General features: G+C 37.7%; 1 protein-coding gene across 3 annotated transcripts in view; it reads left to right on the forward strand.

The window, feature by feature from the left end:
• Positions 1–23,801, forward strand: part of CDKL5 (cyclin dependent kinase like 5) — a 226,042-nt gene that overhangs the window by 125,585 nt on the left and 76,656 nt on the right. For all 3 annotated transcript variants that reach the window (XM_050777522.1, XM_050777521.1, XM_050777524.1), the window contains 2 exons: positions 10,527–10,572; positions 21,587–21,723. In XM_050777522.1, coding sequence (XP_050633479.1) covers positions 10,527–10,572; positions 21,587–21,723 — 183 coding nt within the window. The remainder of the gene's footprint in view (positions 1–10,526; positions 10,573–21,586; positions 21,724–23,801) is intronic.

Genomic DNA, 23,801 nt, shown 5'->3' on the forward strand with positions numbered 1-23,801 from the left:
TAAATCTGTAAAGGTGGAACTTTAATGCAAGTTATAAAGAAGAGGCTCTTGCTGAGAGAACACCACAGGGCCTTCAGATCTCATCAAGGAGCTGTGGGAAGGCTCCTCTGAGGAAGTGAGGATTGATTGAGCCAGGATCTGGGGGATGAGAGAGGATTGAGTGAGCAAGGGAGGGCAAAGCTTGCACGAACAAAGGGAATAGACCCTAAGGCAGTAGAGAACGTGGCAAGGAGAGACGTGACTCAGCAAGCAAGGGAGACCTAGGGAGAGGAGGCGGCAGAGCTACCTGGCCTGCTATGTGGAGCAGCTGCGACAGAGTCGTCAGGTCAGTGGAGTTTGGGAGCATTTTAAGGGGAATGGTGGAGTTCGAAATCAGATTTCCTTTCCCAAGGAAGAACCTAGTTGCTGAGGGGATGAACATTATCAGAAGGGCTGTGGCAGTACTCATGGTGAAAGTGCCAAAGGCTTGACCAGGGGTAGGAGGAGCATTCAGGTATAGGACAGTGGACCCATTTGAAAACAATGTAGGAGGCAAAACCCAACAGCACTTAGTGATAGACTGGATGGATTTGGATTTGGTGGTGCATACAGGGGAGATGTCAGCAGTGATCCCAAATTTCTGGCTAGTGTTCACTGAGATATATGGGACAGGAGACAGGCCCAGGTTTTGTAGGGGAAGATGCGGGAATGGTTAGGCGTTCTGTCTGAATATTTTACACTCATACATTCTCATTTTACATCTCAATAAAAGATGCATGGAGGGCAGATCCAGCCCAGAGATGGTAGAAGAGATTTTATGTCTTACTGGAAGTAATGAGAAAACAGAGTTGTTGTGTTGGAAATTTATCACTGACTTGGCTTGGAGGCAGTTTTTTGTGGTTTTTTTTTGGAGACAGAGTCTCACTCTGTCTGCCCAGCCAGGCTGGAGTGTGGTAGCATGATCTCGGCTCACTGCAACCTACGCCTCCTGGATTCAAGCGATTCTCATGTGTCAGCCTCCCAAGTAGCTGGGACTACGGGCGTGTGCTACCATGCCGGGCTAATTTTTTTGTATTTTTAGTAGAGATGGGGTTTCACCATGTTGGCCAGGCTGTTGTCGAACTCCTGACCTCAAGTGATCCGCCCAGAAGGCAGTCATTTTATATGCAAAGTCTCTTTGTGAGATCCCACTTCTCACATCTTCCTTTTTTGCTACCTGCTGTCTCATGTTCTTGAAAAAGTATTAGTATTTTCATAAGACTATCCTCTTTTTAGAGACTGTACATGAAGTAAATACATGGTTTTTCTTGTAATGCTTTCTAAATTATAAGTTTTCTTAAAGTACTCTTAGTGTACCATTTAATTCTAATTATGAGCAGGTTAGAGTTTACATCAGTGTTTCCTGTAATAATAACTCCATCATGTGAACCTTAATAGGCAGTTTTGCCATGTATTGGTATAGACTTGGTAGGACTCCACTAAATTGTTTTTGGCCAAATGTAAAATGTTCCTGAAATTTTTACAAAAAAAAAGGAAATGTGTTTTCAGTATACCTTTTGGTATATTTCACTGTCTTTTTTTTTTTTTTTTCCCTGAGATGGAGTCTCACTCTATTGCCCAGGCTGGAGTACAGTGGCGTGATCTCAGCTCACTGCAACCTCTGCCTCCCAGGTTCAAGTGATTCTCCTGCCTCCGCCTCCCAAGTATCTGGGATTACAGACCCACACCATCACGCCGGGCTAATTTTTGTATTTTTAGTAGAGATGAGGTTTTGCCATGTTGGCCAGGCTAGTCTCGAACTCCTGACCTCAGGTGATCTGTCCGCTTCGGCCTCCCAAAGTTCTGGGATTAAGGCGTGAGCCACTGTGCCCGGCCATTTCATGGTATAATATTTTAATAGAACCATATTACAAAAGTTATAAAAGTAATCATTGTTTTATAAAATGAGTGTAGACATTTTAGTGCTGTGATAATTTTAATAATTTTTGGAGAATGGATCTTTTAATCTTCTCTTTTTCAATTAAAATTTTCTTTCATAGCATATTAATTTTTCAGTAAAGCTTTACCTGATCTCCTCAACAAGTGATCATTCTCAAAATTTTTTTTTTATTATACTTTAAGTTCTGGGGTACATGTGCAGAACATGTAGGTTTGTTAGATAGGTATACACATACCATGGCATTCTCACATTTTTAAGGGGGAATGTTTATAGGGAAATACCACAAAATGGTTAAAATGAATAAACTCAAGCAGAGTTTCTTACCCTTAGCACTGTCGACATTTGGGGCTGGGACTGTTGTAGGGACTGTCCCGTGCATTGTGGGATGTTTAGCAGCACTCTTGGTCTTTACTCATTCGATCCCAGTAGTGCCCCCAGCCTATGTGACAACCAAAAGTGTCCCCAGATGTCTTGGGGGGAGCATGGTCACCCCCCAAGGGAGAACCCTTTAACTAGATTTAGATTTTAATCTCAGATACAGATTGTATTTTTTTAAGTGGTTGAAAAAAGGTACATGCAATAACATATGCTAGTTGCATGATTTTTAGTGCACAAAGCAATACAATTTATGGGCAAATTCATTTGTAGTGATAAAAATGTGTGGGAATGATACATATCAGCTTCAGGATAGAAATTACCTCTGGGTAGAGGGAATGGGAATGAATGAACTTTTATTTTTTGGCATTTTACGTTTCAAAAGGCAAGAGATCCATAGCAAATAAGCCAAAATATTATCAACTGTTAAATCTGAAGGGGATATACATTTTTTTCTGTATATTTGCATGATCTTTTTTGAACTCCTGCGGCATATCATATAACATTTGTTATACTTTTTAGCTTTTGTCATGCATTTTTTATTACATACCAGGTTGTAAACTTCTATGTATATAAGACAGCTTCATTTACTCACTCATGTCAAACACAGGATACAAAAGAAAACCTTACATAAAGCAGAGGTCCAATAAACATTTGTTAGTTGACTGATTGAAATGCTTTTTTTCTTTGGTATAGATTTTTTGTGTGTGAGATTTGGTCTGAAGTACTAAAACTTAGCAGTAAATCTAACTTTTAGTATTGACAAACTATGGTAGTTTTCAAATAATAAATAATATAAGTCAAGATCTCTAAGGAATTTCCTGGAGAAATCTAGGTTTTATCACTGAATAAATATCATGGATGGTATTTTATATTTCTATAGTACTTGGCAAATGCATGTTAGCTCTGATATAATTTACCTGCTATAGAATGTATCCTGTGCTTGAATTTCCTCCCATTTTATAATTTTACTTATAATGTAAAGATAAATACTTTTGGACTAAGTTATTTTAGAAGGTTTACACAGTAAAAAAGATAAAGATGGAAGTAATGAAATATTTGCCTGTTCTTTTAAGTGTATAAATATTATAACATATTATTAGAAAACTATTTAGAAATGTTCATTGGTACTAACATTTCTCCTCGGTGATGTGTGTTTGTGTGTTTCAGAATCATTTTCTATAACAAAATTTACATACATGGCTTGCAAAGGCAGTATAGCATGATTATGGTTGAGAAATGGCATTCAGAATCAGTCTTCCTGGGTTTAAAATCTCAGCTCTGCTACGTCTTAGCTGTGTGATCATGGGACAAATTATGGAACTTCATTAAAACTCAGTATCCTCATCTGTAAAATGAGCATAAGATCCTCCTCAGAATGATGAATTGAGAATTAAGTGAAATAATCCACGGGAAGCACTTAGCATGGGGCTGGGCACAAAAGTACTTAAAAATAATAACTTAAAATGAAGCTTACTTTTTCAGGGACCATACTGGTCTATAAAGTAGTAGTTTCCCAGCCTGGCCAACATGGCGAAACCCCGTCTCTACTAAAAATACAGAAATTAGCCGGGTGTGGTGGCATGTGCCTGTAATCCCAACTACTCAGAAGACTGAGGCAGGAGAATCGCTTGAATCTGGGAGGTGGAGGTTGAAGTGAGCTGAGACCACGCCACTGCACTCCAGCCTGGGAAACAGAGCAAGACTCTGTCTCAAAAAAAAAAGTACTAATTTCACTTGATCTTAGCCAAAAGGCTGAGATACAATAAAGTAGTAGTTTCTATGTTTGTAGGGTTTTACTTATGCCCAGGGAGCAGACAGGATATTTGCAAATAAAACGTGAACAGAAATATTTACAATACTTTAGTTATCAAGTTACATTCCCTGCTATTTGGATGATGAAATAAAGAATTTCTCCCAAGAAAACACTTCCTCAGAGAGTAATTAGAAAACGAATTGTAGACTACAGACGGCCCTCCATATCAGCAGGTTCCACATTGATGAATTCAACCATCTGAGGATCGAAAATATTCAGAAAAACAAACAAAAATTTAAAAATACAACAATAAAAATACATATAAAAATAACACAGTATTACAACTATTTATTTGCATGGCATTTACATTGTACTAGGTAGTGTAAGTAATCAAAAGATAATTTAAAGTATATAGGAGAATGTGCATAGGTTATATGCAAATACTATGCCATTTTATGTCAGGGATGAGCATCCATGGATTTTGGTATCCTCAGGGATCCTGGAACCAGTGGCCCCCTCTATATCATTGTAGATACCGAGGAATAACTGTTATAACCTTTTGAAATGGCGTAATCCGTGAATAGGAGAATAAAAGAGTATTTTATTCTGTTCTGTTTCATGATACCTGTTGGATATTTTAACTTAGCAAAAGATTTGAAAAATAAGGCTCCTGCTACTTCCTTATACAGTGTATGATCAGTTTAAAGAATTCACTGTTCCAGAGCATAATTAAGTTATATAACTGCATTTTAAAATAACTTAGTAAATTGTATGGCTGTTAATACCAGTTAGTTGCTTTGCCAGAATCTTAAGTAAGGGACAATTAATACTGCTAATAAAACAATGACCCAAAACTTTAGACAATCAGCAACGCAAGTGAGTTGATGGTTATAAGTCTCTCTGTCTAGTATGAGTCTCTAGTGATTGAGGCTTGATTTTTATGGGGTAGAGATCTTGAGAATATTGAAGGAACTATAGGCTCTCCAGATATTTCTATTTGTTAGTACTCATAACATTTATTTTTTATTCTCTTTCTGATTTTTTTTTTTTCCAGCTGGGGAAATTTATTCTGGGAAATGTGAAATGCCTTGATATGGTTTGTTTACTCATGGAGACGGTAGTACAATCCAGGAACCTTTATCTAAAGTTACCTAGTCTTTCTGTTTGTGTTCCAAAATACATAATACAATTCCAATTTTAAGGTAGAATTAAGGGTGAGGCATAGAATTATCATTCATAGATTACTGATATATTTGATAACATTCTTAGTTTATTGCTTAAGATGTCAGCTTTTAAATACCTCATATTTTAAATAAAGACACTGAAACAAGTAGCAAACTATGCCTATCTTGCTAACTACAGCTGGTGACATTCTGTTGCAGACGTTGTGGGGGCAATGGTATACTTTTATGAATAAATTAAATTCAAAACAAGTTTTTCAGAGTTATTTTTTGTATGTTTTTCTCTTTGTCTACACCTTTATTATATATAGCATCTCAGGGTGGTGGTAGAATAAGTAATAAAGCTTGGCGTGTTACTTCCTACCTCTCCATTAAATACCCATGAAGTTTTACAAATTAATAAACTAAACATCGAAGATTGCTAGCAAAGTCCAGGGAGAATTAATTTTATTAGCAGTACTGGGTTGAAAGCATACTCTTGAACATCATGCTGTTTATCCTACTTTATGAACCCAAATCAGGCCAGATATCCAAAGGGAGTAGGAAATGCCTTGGACCCATGCTCACAGGAACTGAAAAATAAGCAACCATCTCACTGAGGTTAACCATAATCTGACACCGCTGGAGCTGGAGTTCTCAGCCCCCTACTAGCCTGCATTAGCATCTGCATTTCCAGATCTTTGCAGAGACCAAAATGTCCTAAATATAGTAAGGGAAGAAGCAAGGAAGGATTGGAAAAGGCATGTACTATCCTAGGATTCAGAGTCCCCCGTGGCAAAGTGTGGTGAAGGTAGAGGGAAGAGAGGCTGTGCTTAGAAATGTGGTCTCCAGAATGCCATGAGGTAAACAGCTAATGGCATGTGCTCTTCTTATTCAGAGAACCCTGGCCAGGCAGTTTAACCTCAGACCAGCCAACCCCAATGGGAAGGATATGTGCTAGTGAGCCAGGTTCTAAAATCGGGCTCAGGGTGCATCAGTTCATATTTGAAGTTCAAGTTGAGGCCAAATGCCAGTCCTGGTGGATCTCTTTCCATCTTAGTAAGAATGAGTTTTAAAGGGTGGAGCAGAGAAAACACTATGAAAAGATAGGGGAAGATAAAACATTGCTGTGAAGATTTAGAAGCAACACATGGTTCTGAAAATGACTTTTTCTAACAAACCAATAAAGTTAAGACATCTGCTTAGTCTCCCAAAAGAAAGCTAGGAAGATAAGACCTCTACAGAGAGTGAATAAGCTAAACAAGGCAAAAAATGCAGAAGTTGGCTGAGATAAAGACAAGTGAAAGAAGCCTTAAATGGATAAAACAAAATTGTGTAGCACTTTTGAACTCATTAATGTTCATTTACTAAATATTTATCGAACACCCACTATGTGCCTGCTATTCTAGGTGCTGATGATGCAATCATGAACGTTGCATACTAAGTACAAAAACTTAGTACAAAACATACTAAACAATTATGAAAGATCCAACCTAAAAGTTGTAAGGTTTGTGGTGGAAAATAATAGAAAAATAGGAGTAGAAACAACATATAAGGTTGCTATAAGGAGACTTTTCTAATTTCATTGATTTCCAGGTATTATTGATTCAAAAAATACACATACACACACTCACACACACTCCTCTAGATATATTCCGAATAATTTAAAATTTTTATTTCAAGGAAAAGGAAAAGTTCTAACAGTATTTAGGGAGAAAAAAGAAGTGATCTATATTGGAACAAAATCCAAATAGGCCTCATACTTCTTTTCTGCTACAAATACCAGAGACTGTCAGGTCATTGTTCCCCATTTGATGCCTTATGTGACAGTATTATAATTTCTTTATGTTAGAAAATGGCAGTCCTTCTTTTTAGACCCTTAATTTCCTTCTTCTTGGAAAAATATCTTAGTATATAGATTTTGTTACAAGAAGACACTTTATTCCTACCTGCATTAAGTTGCTTTAATAAGCATATAGACTCTGGTGTCTGTGATGTGAATGGCATTTTCCAGGGCTTTATGGTGCACTTAAGCTTCCAGTGACTCTGAAGAATAAAAGGTTGCCTTCCCAAGAATTCCGTGCCTATCAAGTTGCCATGTATATGTGAAGATGTTCAAAAATGCAAAGACTTGGAAAATAAGACACTTTGTCAGAAAATCTTTCAAAGATGTACTCTGGCTGAGCAAAACATGAATGCAAATCAATCACTCAAATATGTATAAACCATACAAGAAAAGGACTGGTGGTAAACAGTGAAGCAAACTGAATATGTAAAAAAAATATATATATTATAGCTCATGTATCTATAATTACAAATTAAATTCAACAGTCAAACCCTGCTCTCAAAAATAAATATATTTAACAAAATGGTATAAGAAGAATCAGTGTCGATAACCTCAGATTAATTTAAAACAGTTGAAGGTCACAATACTTTAAACACTGGTTCTGGCGTAAGAACAGATCAGTAGCCTATACTAAACTAGGCTAGAGTCCACTAGAAAGCTCTGAAAGCACATCTAGTATCTATATGTAAGGATGCTAAGATGTAACAACTAAAAATATCTGGTAAAGGGTATTGGGAAAATTGGTTTAGTGTTTAGAAATTATATTAAATCTGGATTCCCTCACCATGTCATATATTAAAATAAATTACAAGTGAATAAAGATTTAAGGAAAGAAATAATTAAAATATCAAGATACATAAATGCAGATGAATATTAACCATGCTCAGGCTAAGTAAGGACTTTGAGCACAAAAGTAATGGACATAATTACAAATGCCTGTATCAGTAAACTTGACTTTGTAATAATTTATATTCAACAACAACAAAACTCTAGCAGCACAACAACCTGGGGAAAAGATTTGTAACAGAATTTGGCAATAAGTTATCATCCATGAATCAGCAAGAAAATATTAACCCTGGGGGACCGGATTTCACTTATTAGAAGAAAACTTCTCTAATCTCATTGAATGCCAGAGAAGTTTTTTTTTTAATGATTTTATTTTGTTTTGGCAATGGGTGTAGAGTGAATATTCTCATACACTGCTGAAGGGAACTGTGACATGACGGTTTTTTTGGATGTCAGTTTATCAGTATATATTGGGAACCTTTAACATTCATACCCTTTGAACCAATTATATCACTTATAGAATTTACTCTGTGGAAATACAGATGCAGATGTTGAAGTATGTTCATTAATAGACTTGTTAAATAGCCATCCATGAAAAATGGTGGTTTTAAAAATAACAGCTTGAAATGTTGCTTATATAATATCAAGTGAAATAAAAACAACATACAATAAGATATCCAGTATTACTACTACCATTTGAGAAAAATTTACTAGAAGAAAATATACCAAAATATTAGCAAGAGTTAATTTTGTAAATGTCTTCTCTATATCCTTTTTGTACCCTTTATATTCTTTTTGTATTTTCTGTAATGAGTTTATATTATTTTTATAAGCAGTTTGAATACATGTGAAATGTTAAATTCTTTCCAGCATCTTCTCTTAATTGCATGTGTTTTTCACTAAACACTGAATTGGTTTAATGTAGAAAACTTCATCTGTTCGACTTCATTCTTTAAGTAAATACATAAACCATATTGGGGGAGGCGGAGAGAGTGAGTTTTGAGGAGAGAGGATTTTCGTGGTATTCTTGAAAGGATAAATAAAAGAATAAAAATTTTATTTGACCCCCATTAGCCGTCGCTTTATACAGTAAATTGTATTTATGAGATGCCAGAGAAAAATAACTAATGAATTTATTCAAGGTGGTATAAATGTGCCAGTTACAAATTTAAATTTGTAGTCACATCAGTGGACCGTTTTGAACTGAGTAAAATCTTTTATAAAATCAGACAATTTTAATGCCTAGGATGCAATGAAAGAAATGTATGTGGGAGTCTTTCAGTTAGAGTGGAATATAAGATAGAACACTACCTGGAACAATATTCATTTGAGATATGTGCAGTTTTTCTCTATTCCTGGAGGCTACACCTTTGTGCTGTGAGAAAAGCAAGAGGAGGTTCCTGATAGGGTCTGGTCTTTCAGTTATGCTGTAGGTAGATTGCTAGCTAGAGCCATTAGAAAAGGAGCTGGGTAAGAACATGGTATCAATGTATTATGGGAGAGTAGCGTATATAAAAGAGTCACCTTTGTACTACGTGGGATAATATTCTAGCTGATCATCTTCTGCATTACTTAAAATTGGCAGTTCTTCCTTCCCAATAATAAAATACCTGGAAGAAGGAGTTTCTTTAAGTCAGAAGATGCATTAATGTACAAATAAATTGTACCCTATACGTACAAGTAAGTTGTCTGTACCCTACAATCCTATTCCTTCATTAAAAACAAAAACACAGTACCTTTAAGTGTCTTTTTCCTCCATAATTTATAGCACTTGCCTGGTATTGTGTTTAATTTTAAAGTCTTTGTTTTGATGCAGGGACGTTTTATTAAATATTAAAAGATTTGATCTGAAAGTGTCCCCACTTAGAGTAAAAAAGAACAGGCCTGAGTCATTCAGAAGGCTTTCATATGACATGTTGGCTTTGAAGAATTTATATTAATTATTTTGCCAAAAGCTTTTTTATTGCTTTTATGTACCAGAATTGGATACAAGTTATTTAGTTTAGTGGTACTTAGTTCTTAGCATTTCCATTTCCTTTCCAGCCCTTATTTTCTTTCCTCCCAACCAAAAACAACAAAAAAGATTTTCATATTTTCTTTTAAGGCAGAATTCTGTTATCTCTTCTGTTGAGAAGAGATAAATAAGGGCAGGACGAAGGTGATGATTGGTATTTGGTGATGGAATGTTTATCTCACTTTGGATTTGCAATGGCCATCAATAGGGACGAGCTGGAGAAAATTAGATATGCTTGTTAGCATTCTGCTACCAGCAACTACTGTGTATTGGAGAGGCCCTTTCTTGGTCTTAGAAGGCCAATTAAAATGTGTCTCTGGACTTCAGAGGGCAGTACAGATGAGAGTCTGCCACTCATCCTGGCACTTTTGAGTATCCTCAAGACATTGACACTAATGATTTATGAGTTAAGCATATTCCGTCACCATATCTGCTCTTTGCTCCACACCCTCTCCCTTTCTTCCTTTCCTTCCTTGACAATGTTTGTGGGGTGATAAGAAAGAGAATTTTGGAACCAAGAAATGAGGGGTGGCGGGGGAGAGGAAGATGATGTATTTTTGACACTCTGGCTTCTTGCTACTCTGTCCCAGAATATACCCCCAGGCAATTGGAATCCCCAGTCGGAAAAACACTGGAGAATGACTTTCCTTCTGCTTTCTTTTCCCTTGCAGGAAACACATGAAATTGTGGCAATCAAGAAATTCAAGGACAGTGAAGGTAGATATATATATATGTATATATATCTGTATATATGTATTTTTCCTTCTGTATAAAGTTTTTATAAATAGAGTGTGGAAGAAGTGGGATCTAGCTGGTCAGACACTGTCTATTCCTGATATTTTGAAGTCACAGTCTCAAAGTGAATATAGCTTATTTCTTATGCTTTACTTTCAAACATTTAGTTCCTTTTATGTGGATCTTTTCAAATCTCACGATATTAGAAAATTCATCTTTTTATTTTAAGGTTGCAGTCAGCTTTGGAAATCTTGCTCCAAAGGCTGGTTAGAAGAAATGTTGTTTACGCTGTTTCTAAATATTATTAAAATTTAAAAACTGGCTTCAAGTAAATACTCCTGGGGGTCCACACAAATAGCAAGTACTATGTGAAAGATTTCAGTATTGGTTACTGTCATCTCCAGCTCCTAGTCAGAATTAGAAATACAAGGATATATTGAGGGATTGATTTTATATTTAGAATAATGCATTGGGAGAATAAAAGCTTTTTAAGAAGAAATACTATGCTTAGGGGCCTTCATCATATCCGGACCATTTCAGACAGAGTTGTAAAATTACCCCATGCTGGGCAAGAAAGTTTAAAATAATGCATTTCAGTAGTTCATTAGTTTTAAACTCTAGACTGTTGGCCATCCAAAGATAGCCAAATAGAGAAACTCTTGACAAAAATAGGTGTGGCCTTTAAGGTGCTCTAGACAACATTTTTTTTCAGACTTTTTGGACTGAGACCCACACTAGAAATATATTTCATATCCTAACCCAGTGTCCGCACATATATGTAACACTATATGTAAATGAAGCAAAAATGTCACGAACTTCTTTATTATATGAATGCGAAGCTCTCTACTTTCTGTTCTCTCCTGTTCATATAAATACCTATTGTGACATCAAATAGATTGACTTCACCACTAATAAGTCAGAGCCTGCTATTTGAAAAACTATGGTCTAGGTGTAAGAAGTATCAACACAGCATCAATCTTGATATCTAATCAGAAGTATGGAAATAGCAGTCATAACTTACCTTCATCAGCACACATCCCCTAAGTGATGTAAGACACCAGCCTCTATATTTATGAACAGTTTCATCACCCTCACCTCAGAGACTTAGCAAACATTAAATAACAAAAAGGGACTTGCTCCAGGATAGATGCAGTAGTATTTGATGTAATCCATCTCTGATGTGCTAGTTATATGAAACACATGCATATCAGCTGGGAACTTTAGCAGTCATTGTATGGGCAGGCATAAAGGGAAGGTAAAAAGGGGAAGGTAAAAAAGAACTTTTTGCTTGTTCTGGGGAGACAAAAAAATCTTGCTTCAAATGGGATATTTGTGGTCTAGCAGGAAGCAGTAGCCCCAGGCCATCCCACTGTGATACCATTGGAAATGAGCTCTTTGAGCAGTGACTTTGGGTCAACAGGTGGCTGAGAGACAAATGGTGATTTCCTAAAAAGAGTGGTTGCAACAGTAGATCAGAGCACAATCTTCGCATGCATGTAAAGGCTTCTGGCTGTGCATTCATCTTTCAGGGCATATTGGCAAGCATCAGTTACCACCAAAAATAATAACTGTCATCAGATTTTGTAAAAAGTACAATCTAGGCCATGTGTGCCATCTTTTTCTGTTTCTGAGACAGGGTCTCACACTGTCACTCAGGCTGGAGTGCAGTGGCGCGATCTTGGCTCACTGCAACCTCTACTCCCCAGGCTCAAGTGATTGTACAGCCACAACCTCCTGAGTAGCTGGGATTACAGGTGTGCGCCGCCACGCCCAGCTAATTTTTTTGTATTTTATTTGTAGAGACAGGGTTTTGCCATGTTGCCCAGGCCGGTCTCCAACTGCTGAGCTCAAAGTGATCCGCCCGCCTTGACCTCCCAAAGTGCTGGGATTACAGGCATGAGCCACCTTGTCCAGCCCCATTACTTTCTTTTTAAGTGAATACCATGTTCTTTATAATCTCTATCTTGTGCATACCAATTCTTAGCTTCAATTATATATTTTTACCTGTGTTATGATAGCTTTAGAGTAGAAATCTAGTGTATCCATTGAAATTCATTGAGCACTGAGTGAAGTGCTGTAAGAGTTGAGGTGTGGATACTTTCAAGAAGCATATGACCTATTAGGAGAATTAAGACCTGCAAATAAATAACAGTAAAACACAGTAGAGAACAGTTATTGCCTGAATGGAGACATGGAACTTGGATCATTTTGAGGTGAGAGAAACTGTTTCTAGACATGATATTGGGAATGCATGAATAGTCTAGACATGGAAAGCATTTGATCTGCCCTTATTTTATTAAACCAACAAAACATTAGTCTGGTCTGCCCTCATCTCTGCTAGACCATTATCACTCACCATCCCTCAAAGGCATGCAGTCTTATCACCCACCCCACCTTGTCAATGACCACCTACACATACTTCTAGAGGGATACTTCCAAAACATTTCTGTGCTAGAACCCAAAGATAAATCCTATTATTCATAAACTTTTTCATTCCAGTCTGGCCCACTTACCTGCTGTTTACATTTCTCCAGGGAGGTACTAGTGCTCTCTTTTTTCTGTCTTTACCCTTTTTCTCTGGCTGGAGTAGTGTCTTGCTTAATGGAAAGAAAGGATACATGTTCGGTAAACAACTCTTTTGGAGTGTGAAGTGTATATAGATAGTCTCATTCAGGTAAGGATGTCTATTCAACCCCTGTGTAAACCATTTAATTCTCAATCAGTTTATTATCTTAAATTTTAGCCAATTATAATAAAAAACAGAGTGTCATGATAGTATTGCCCTCATTGTCATGTAGCTCTCATTAATCCCCTTTATTAGTTATTCTTGAAATATTCATTTGATATTATGGCAGTGATTATCTAGATCTAATGTTTAAAAGTCTTAGTGAAGATAATGAAATAATCCTGTAAAAATATTGTGAACTGAAATAGGATGCACTTGGTCTGAGCCATGTTCAAGGTAATCCAGTGCAGATGCTCCTTGACTTGTGATGAGGCCACATCCCAGTAACCCATCATAAGTGGAAAAAATTGTTACGTACAAAATGCTTTGGCTGGGCGTGCTGGCTCACACTTGTAATCCCAGCACTTTGGGAAGCCGAGGCAGGAGGATCGCTTGAGCCCAGGAGTTTGAGACCAGGCTCAGCAACATGGCGAGACCCTGTCTCTGCAAAAAAATTTTTAAAAAATTAGCCAGGCATGGTGGTGCATGCCTGTAGTCCTAGCCACTCAGTAGGCTGATGTAGGAGGCTTGCTTGAGCCCAGAAGGTTGAGGCTGCAGTGAGCCGTGATCATGCCACTGCACTCTAGCCTAGGCAACAGAGTGAGACTCTGTCTCCAAAAAAAGCCTTTACTGCACTCAACTTACCACACATCATAGCTTTAGCCTAGCCTCCTTTAAACATACTCAGAACACTTACATTAGCCTATAGTTAGGCAAAATCATATAACAAGGCCTATTTTATAATAAGGTGTTGAATATCTCATGTAATTTATTGAATACTGTAGTAAAAGTGAAAACCAGAATGATTTTATGGGTATTCTAAGTATGGTTTCTCCTGAACGCATATGGCTTTCATGCTATTGTAAAGTCAAAAAATAGAAGTCAAACCATTGTAAGTTGGGGACCATGTATTCTCTCACTAATATCACGGAATATTTTGTGAGAATATATGTTAACTTCTAGTAGCTTTAAAAGATTTTGCTAATGTCCTACTTTCTTGTTAAATTCATATGTATTCACAAATTTATGTAAAATGTTTGTGAAACTATATTTTGTTAGACTACTATTTAGTTCAAGAAGTCTTTATTATCCCAGGATGATAGATCACTATTTAAAATGGGAATCAAAATTTCATAGCAAATAAAAGTTTATTTTGGGACTTTAAGTGGGTAAAATGAAACTAAAATTATGAAAATAAGTTTATAGTTAACATGAGTTAGGTTATAGTAGCAACTAATATGCTATTTCAAGAAAGAATCAAGTGTTAACCTTTTTGGGAGGAGGAACAGTTTTTAAAGTAAAATTGTAGGCTAGGCCAATGACTAGCTTATATAGTAAACAGGATGATTAAGAAATATATAAAAAGCTTTGTCAGTTTTCTCTTCTTTTTTTATTCCTGTCTATGTGTCTTCTTCTTTTTCAGGCTGTGTGTGTAGGGCGGGGCGGGGGAGAGACAGGGTCTTGCTCCATATCCCAGGGTAGAGTGCAGTAGCATCGTCATGGCTCAATACAGCCTTGAACTCCTGGGCTCAAGCAATCTTCCTGCCTCAGCCTCCCGAAGTAGCTGGGACTACAGGTGCACACTACCACTCCCAGCTAATTTTTTCATTTTTTGTAGAGGCGAGGGCTCGCTATGTTTCTCAGGCTGGTCTCGAACTCCGGGGCTCAAGCAATCTTCCTGCCTCAGCCTCCCAAAGTAGCTGGGACTACAGGTGCACACTACCACTCCCAGCTAATTTTTTCATTTTTTGTAGAGGCGAGGGCTCGCTGTGTTTCTCAGGCTGGTCTCGAACTCCTGGGATCAAGAGATCCTCCTGCCTCAGTCTCCCAAAATGCTGGGATTACAGGCATGAGCCACCAAGCCTTGGCTTTTTGAGGTTTTTATTCTCTAGTTGTTAGCAGATACAGTTCTATCTGATAATTTATCAGTGTCTTTGCCTGTGATTCTCTCTGAAAGACTTTGACACCCTGACTTGGGGATATAGATTCCTGTTAAAAGGGAAGAATGTTTGAGTAACAAAAAAATTTTGTCTGAGCTTACTTCATTAGTTAATTTTTTCTTGTTTTGATGCTTGTTGACACTTCATAAATTTGGAGTCTCTGATAATGAGTTATTTAAGATACCCTAAATGATGGTATTCTAAGTTTGGCTATTAAGTTCCTGCAGAGAAATTTTATCTAGTAAACACCTGACCAACCAGAAGTCTCCATTGTATTAGTTCTGTTCATTGTAATAGTTCTGCTCATTATTTGGAATTTCTGAGAAGGGAAAAAAATGACCATAGACCATAAAGATACTAGAGATTATTTAGTTAAAAGGCACTTTTCAGACTATGTATAAATTACAAATTTAGCCCAATTCTTCTACCCTTCCTATGACTCCCATCTTCTGCAATGAGGTTTGATGTTCAGATGATAATGTATCACTATTGGATTGTCATTCTCATACATACACAAGTACAAGTGTCTGCTGTCCTCAATTTATTAAATAACCCAAGAGCGCTGATTTAGATTATATAGCTTTGGACCAGCAAGAATTCAAAACGTTGTCTGTCCAACCTTTACTTGAGGAAAACCTATTGTCTAGAATTTATTTTTGACATACATTTGGACCTTCTTTTTGCTTCTTTAGACTTTTCCATCTTTCCTTAAATGTAAGGTGATGGAGTGAGAGGAGAGCCTCTCTACTTGTCACTGGGCCTCTGTGCATGGCAAGGAGGCTGACTCCAGGGAGCTATGCAGTAGTCTGCATTTAAGATGAAACTTAGGTTTTGTCTCTGCTTTTATATGAAATAAAATTACTTGCATTTCATATTCTGCTGCTTAATGTTTTCTGTAGAGAACTGTCTTCCTCTTGGAATGGACATATTCTTCTTAATTGTTAGAAAACATTTAATTGATCATCTGTTCTGTCTTCTAATTTATTTTATTCTTCTGTTTACCCAGACACTGGAAAGCTCTATACTGATCTCTGGATCAGGAGTACTCTGGTCTCTTATTTTATATAATGGTACAAAACCAGAGTTCGTAATCTGTAGTCCTTAAATTCAAGAGCCTGATTTCTATGTGAAAGAGGCCTTGATACAAAAAGTCCAACCCTTGACTAAACAAAGAATTTGATTAACTGAGCTTGAGCATTCTGGCTAGTCATGGTTTTACCATACTTCCTTTTCATTTTCAACATGGACCTCCTTCAGACTTCAGGGATTCTTCTAGGATTTGGTGATCATTTTGCATCTTCTGTGATTTCATAAATTTCTACTGTGCTTTTATGTGTTCTTCATCTCTAAAGATTGGAGGGTCCTCATCTTTCTTGGTGTATGTAACAGTAGCACTAGCATTCAAACTCCCTCAGGCACGTTGTCTGTCTGTTGATGTCCCTTCTTCAATAAGAGCAACCAGACTCAAATATGGCACCCCCGTGGTTTTGATCAAGGATGGGTTGATTTTGCTTTATCAGTTTATCTGTTTAAAGGTCCATTTGGGGTGGGGGGCTCTTCGGCTATACAAAAATGTCAGGTTTGTGATTTCACAAAGTAGGTTACAGCTATTCCTGGATTTCCTTTCTAAGCCCACAGTTCTTTAAAAATAGAGTTACAATAGAGTTTCTGCTCATCTTTAGGTTTTTCTCTTTTCATCAGTTATCTTTTAATCTCCTTTGCTCCTGTGATCTTTCTTCTTAAGAATTGTTCTCTTTTACTTTAGTAAATCGCTCTTGATTTTTAGGTATGTTAACTTGCCTTACTGGTAAGTTTAGAAGTAGGACAGTTTTGGGGTTGTTTTTACTTAGCATCCTTTTTCCACCCTGCCATTTTGTCCTCACTCAGTGGGGTTTCTATATATCTGCACATAACTTTGTCAGAGTTGATCCTGCATTCAGCTAAACGCCCTCAGTGATAACTGATGACAAGGTGGGTCAGCATGCACATAAGCAGTTATCACATAGAAGTATGGACTCGGGAAGAGTCCTTCTGAATAATCCAGTATAACTCAGCCCCAGTGTACAGATGATGGACCTCAGGCCCAAAGTTGCATGGCGTGTATGTGAATAATTGCAACTAAAGTGCTGACCCAGGATCTTCGTTGAGTTTTTCTTCCACCCATACAATGCAGCCTTGCCGTTCAGCTAAACGGTAGCATAGTTATACCTCAACCTGGGTACTGTGACTCACTTTCCAAAACTCACTGTATTGTATACTATGCCACCTTTGTTCCTATGAGGTAGAATGTGACCTTCAGCTCATGCACCCTGAGAAAGTTATCCTTTCTAGACTTGGTTTCTTGATTTGTAAACTGGAGCCCAACCTTGATAAAGAATCCTAGCCTAGACAAAGAATCCATGGGGATTATTTCAACTACATGGCAGTGATTTTTGTGCTCATTTCAGTGGGCTGTGCTACCATCCTTTGAAAATGCCTTACTGAATGCTTTTGTGAGGCATTTTGTAATGCCTTGCAAAATGCTTTCCTACTTTGTGTACCTCCCAGAAGAGAAGCCTGTGTAATTCGAATGTGCCTTCCTTTTCCCCTCGTCATCTGATAATTTAGTTGACAATTTTCATCCTAAAGTGCAGGGCAGGCCAGGAACCTTCAAAGTACTTAGAAAAGCAAAATTATAGGATGTACCCAGTAATAATGAAGAGCGCCCATTTTGCTTGAATTTAGGGAATTAACTCCACTTCCTGCCTGTTCCCATTCATTGCAATCTTGGTGCTCAAGTGTTTACCTCAACTTTTAATACTATGACTGGCATAAAGTAGAAAAGCCTTTATTTCCTAAAAACAGCTGCTCAGATGAGGTTGTTTGGGCGCTACATTCTAGGTAATTTTGTGTGCTGCTTTTTGATGATTCATTTATCTTCTCTAACCATTGTTAAGTGGAGTCAATACAGATTCGAATAATGTATGTATAACAAAGCAGCAAAGTTCCATGAGGTTTAGGCTCATAATCAATAAAATTTTAATGAAAAGAAATAATAGATTATTAGATTTGAAAAAGGCAATAGGATTTTTGGGAGATGGAGGCATTTATTTGTTTCTTTTACTGATGAAAACTTAAGTGGCTTGCCTAAAGTTGCATGGTGTACTGTTGGTTGATTAAAAGGCTGAGTCCAAAATAAAATAATAAAATAAAATAAAATAAAAATAAAAGGCTGAGTCCAGAATCTAGGTCTCCCTAGTCCTAGTCCACTGTTCCTTCTACTAAAACCATTCTGATGCGGCCATTCTGAAGAGGGTTTATCCATTAGCAAAGTGAAACTGCCACAAGCTGGTAACAAATAATAGTACGATGTTTTTTCATTTGCATTTCCAGTACCAAGAATTCACCAAGCATCATAGCTTATGGATGCTCTTAATGATTTTCTTTCTATTTAGGTATTTGTGTGCATGTATATGTGTGTGTTCTTGACCCTGAGCACTGTCAGTGTTCTGTGTCCTCCATTGTTTCTAATCACATACTGTAGAAGACACCTAGGGACAGAGGTGAATAGGGAGAAAAGAAATTCAGTTTATCATACTGCGTGATAAGCGGTGCTTGAGGAAATTGACAGTGCTGTAAGAAAACTGGGAGGCAAAGTGCCTATTGTTTGCCCTCCAGTTGCTGTGACTGAAGTGAGGAAGAGTTAGGCATGTATGAGCAGAGATTTCCTTACAGCCAAAGGTGAAGCATTCGTATAGGAAGAATGTATTGATCCCCTCTCCTTGTGTCAGGTACAGTCCTAGTGTATATTGTTGAACAGAGGAATTGAGTCCTGTCCTCCTTGAGCTCTTGATTTAGCAGGGGTGGTTGCATAGATTGTATACCACTAAGCAAACAAATATATCAAGAAAAATGGTGAGAAGTTCTGTGAAAGAAAAGTCCAGAACTGTGATAAGGAATAATGGGGATGGGGGCCTACTTGCTTTCATGGTCTGGGAAAGGCTCTGGAGGAGTGACATTTAAACTAAGACCCGAAGGAGCAAGCCCTGTCAAGAGTCTATGTAGTAGACTGAGCATTGTCGGCAGAAGGAGCAAGTCTGAAGGCCATTAAGGTGGAAAAATGAAGTTTGGGGCTATTTTGGGAACTGAAAGATGGAGGTGAGGGAGAGGGACATGAGATGGGGATGGAAAGACAGGCACAGACCAGGTCATGAGTAATCAGTAGACTTGTATCTTGTTAAATTAGTCCCTCGTTAGATCATTTGTTTCTTATTTGAGATCTATGTGTTATTCTGTTTCTTAGAGATAGATGGATTTTAGTTTGATTACCCCAACCTTGAGTAACTCAGAGGGGATATCAGAGAAGCATGTTCCTGATCTTGCTTCTTTAGGAAAGTGCTGGTATTCCTGGGCTTCAGCAGCTGCAGCTACCTTAGCATTCTAACAGTCACAGAACACCGCTGCTCTGGCGCAGCCCCAATTTGCAGAACACCTGGACCTTTGTCCTCTCCCAATCCTCTAAGTTACTTTGGGATGTCCCCAATTGCATCTCAGACATTCCCCCACTGCCAGGTGGCATCCACTGTCATGCTCTTTTCGCTGTAAGTACCCCGTTCCCTATTGACCATCTTGGTGTGAGCCAGGTAATTCACTGCTTATGCAGTTGGCCTTTCCTACTGCTGGTTCTTGTGTTCTCATAGGCAGTATGTCTCTTGGTCCTAATCTGTGTTCCAGTGTTCTCCAACAGCTTTCTGGCTAAAGTAGAATACTTCACTTATGTAACCAGTTCACAAGGGAGTGTTGACTCTATGCTCCCAGTTTGTTATGGATACTCGGGTGCTACAAAGCCCTTGCTTTTATTATGTCATTCCCTTTTCTTTAAACTCAGTTTGAGTGGAGGGTTGGGAAAGGGGGCTGGGATAGAAAATAATCTGAGGAAACACTCCTGGCTCTGCATTTAGAATCTTCCCTCTCCCTTTGGAATCCATTCAGCCTTTTTCCTCCTGCGTGCCTTGCTTAGAGAGCCTTTCTTCTAGAGGGTGTATTTATTAGGCTTCTGTGCCCCTATCTCCACACTCCATTTTCTTCCTTCTCACACTGAAAGACATGTCTGATCCTGAGGGTCACACAGCTCTCAAGCTAGGATTCTGGCCCTTACCCAAAAGCTTGTGGCTGCATGTGTTTTAGACTTCATAATTTTTGGATTTTAGAATGGACGTGTGGCATGTTATAATGCATAGTACCCAGTAATCAAGTAGTATTTCTATAGCACAACATATGAATGTTCATATTAGATTGGATTAACAAAGACTGTAAATAGTCTCATGTCATTTCATGTGTTAGCCCTCAGTGAATTTGCCCCAAACTTAGAAAAAGCTTTCAGTTTTTAGACTGTGTTTTGGATTTTGGACTTGTAGATGAAGGATTATGAACCTGTATCCTGGTACATATATGCAAAAACATGGTAGTTAAGATTTCCCGGGTAAATCTAAAGGTATAATACAAACTCATTTAAATAGAAATATTATTTTCATCACTCCCCTGCCAATTAATCCATTAGAGTTAATATGACTTCTGTCCTTCCTCCATAACCGTGGAGGTTATCATGAATGAAGTTGATGGTATGGAAGAGGGTCTATTGGTTCAGCATAAGTTCTCCATCCCAGAACAGCTACACCATCTGGGATGGACAGATGGACATGCTACAGGGAGGACAGCAGGAACCTATAGCAGCTGCTGTTCAGAGAGAAGATTAGACACTCTCAGAATTCCCTGCAACTTGGCTGTGACTTGCATTGTGGATGCTTGGCACATGACCTCTGCTCCCTGAGGTGACTCATGCAGCCTAAGGAATAAAATGCTCTTTTAGGCCAAAGCTTCATGCCATCCTTAAAAACATCAGCTACTACAGATGCTGGCTGCATAGAGGTTCCTCTGCACACTGATACTTTTGATTCCTTATGGCCTTTTTAATCTCTTTCCTTCCTTGTATAGAGTGTTAGAGTTCAAATGACAATGGATGCTTATGTTGTATCTGTAAGTGTGTTTTTATACATACACATAGTAAAAGAAGTATAAGAAAATTTTTATACATACGCATAGTAAAAGGAGTATAAGAAAATATAAACAGGAAGTCAAGTTTGTGCTGATCAAGTAAACCCTTTCTTCGATTTTCTTATTCTTGATCCTTTCAACAAGAAAACATATTATTTAATATTCCATTCTTGGACTTCTTATGCAGAAGTACTCAAAGTGGAAAGTGAAATTGGAGTGTTTTCAGTGTTCTTGGAATTCTTTGAACAGTAGCTTGAAAGTTTTCCTTTTACTCTCTTCACCATTATTTACATTCTAGAAAATGAAGAAGTCAAAGAAACGACTTTACGAGAGCTTAAAATGCTTCGGACTCTCAAGCAGGAAAACATTGTGGAGCTGAAGGAAGCATTTCGTCGGAGGGGGAAGTTGTACTTGGTGTTTGAGTATGTTGAAAAAGTAAGTCATTAATTGCCAATGTGCAGTTTTGCCCTATTCTTTTATTTAATTTAGTTCTTTTATTTAATATTCTTTTATTTAATTATTTTTTATTTTTTTCTGACATTATTTAAGAAAGTACTGTTATCTAATATGGCTTATCAATGTACTCATAATCTGAGGACTTTAAAAATGAAAGTGTTGTTCATAATCACTAAACATTCTGAAATATATTTAAGAGTTTTGTACAATTAAACTGTATAGAGATAATCATAAGTTTAAACAATATACTGATTTGGCTTCTGAAGTCTTAAACTCTATGTTCAACAAGTAATTTTTAGACTTGACTTAACTAAGCCTAAACTGAGGGAGAAACTGGTAAGCTGACAGTGATGGTACAGGCTGGAAGAGGCTCTATAAGATACCACACTGAATTAGACCTAGGCTGGGGAATGAGTGGGCCCAGGAAGCAGCATTTGTGAACTGCCAGTGCTTTGGCTTTATTTGAGGGAAGGAGCTGTACCAGGAGGCCTAAGATGAGGCTTGAGGTGGTAGATGAGACCATAAGTCAATAGTTGCAAGCATTGGAAAAGGAAAGAAAAGCATGCATTGTTTGAGCTGTCTGTACACTTGCCTTAGCATGTATTAAAAAATGGTCAACTTGTTGGTGACAATTTTAATAACATGACCTAAGGGCAAATGTATGTTACAGTAATCAATAATGTGTGCCTAGAAATTTCTTGGAGAGGGGCCTCGTGCAGTGGCTCACACCTGTAATCCCAGCAGTTTGGGAGGCTGAGCCAGGCAGATCGCTTGAGCCTCAGGAGTTTGAGAATAACCTGAGCAACATAGTGAGACCCTGTCTCTAAAGAAAAAGAAGAAGAGAAATTTCTTGGAGAGCAGCTGACCTACAGCAGTTGTTAAATGGTCAAAAACTTAAACAGATAAACACTTTAACAACAGTAGAAGAAACTAGAGCCAGGCAAACCTTTAAGCAAGTTTTCTTGATGAGTAAATAGGTGGCTCCTGCCAATTCCTATGCTGTTGTCCAAAGAAGGTTGAAGCAGGAGAGGTTTATGTTTGCTGCAGGTCTATACCCAGGTGCTTGCTATACCATAAATGACAGAGTATCAACATTGTTATAACCAAATGGAAAGCAGTATTGCCAGGGTAACTGACCAGTAATGTGGCTTTGAATGCATTCAGACTTTACAAATAGTTTTTTTGAAATAATAAAAAAAAAGTACATGTAATAATTTAGTTACTGGAGAAACTGGAATGGTACTAGAAGGTTCTTTGTAGTCTTAAACCACTGCTTTATGTTCCTTTTCCAGAATCTGTTTTAAGTTTCTTTTTCTGTGTCAATTTATACATTCCTCTAAGGTAACTTCCATACCAAAATAAAACTAAAAGTTGGTTTTTAAAAAAAAGTTCTATTTAAAAAAAAAAAAAAAAAAAAGGATTGCTATATTAGGATTCCAGGGGAAACCAGATGCTCTTTATTTTTTAAAAAATTTTTAGAGATGGGGTCTCATTATATTGCCTAGGCTGGAGTGTGGTGGCTATTCACAGGTATGATTATAGCACACTGGAGCCTCAAACTCCTGGGCTCAAGCAAATCTTTCACCTCAGCCTCCTGAGTCGCTAGGACTACCAGTGCACGCCACCATGCCTGGCTGCTTTTTATTTTTTCATTGTCATAAATAATCATGCAGTTTGTAGTTTTCACTACCAAATAAGAAAATTTTGACATCTCTTTTAGTTTATCTTTTTTATTTCTGTTCTACTCATGGTGGTTGTTCATTATTAATAATAATTTAATACAACAAATGGAGAAGTCACCTCTGTGTATCTGTTTCCTCACTGGGAGAGGCAGTTTTGTGTGTCTGAGATCTCCCTGCTGGTAAATGGCTGAGCTGCTACTAGAACTCCAGTCTTCTGACAGTCAGGCCTGAGATTCTTCCCCCGACCCTGTGGTTCTTAGGTAGAACATGACTGTCACACCTGCCACATTAGTGGCAGTACGTCATAATTGACAGTGAGTCTCAGGAGAGCAAGGAGAAAGTTCTCTAAGGGATAAGGGGCTAGTAACAGAGACC

Source organism: Macaca thibetana, chromosome X (assembly GCF_024542745.1).
Source record: "Macaca thibetana thibetana isolate TM-01 chromosome X, ASM2454274v1, whole genome shotgun sequence".
Classification (NCBI taxonomy): Eukaryota; Metazoa; Chordata; class Mammalia; order Primates; family Cercopithecidae; genus Macaca; species Macaca thibetana.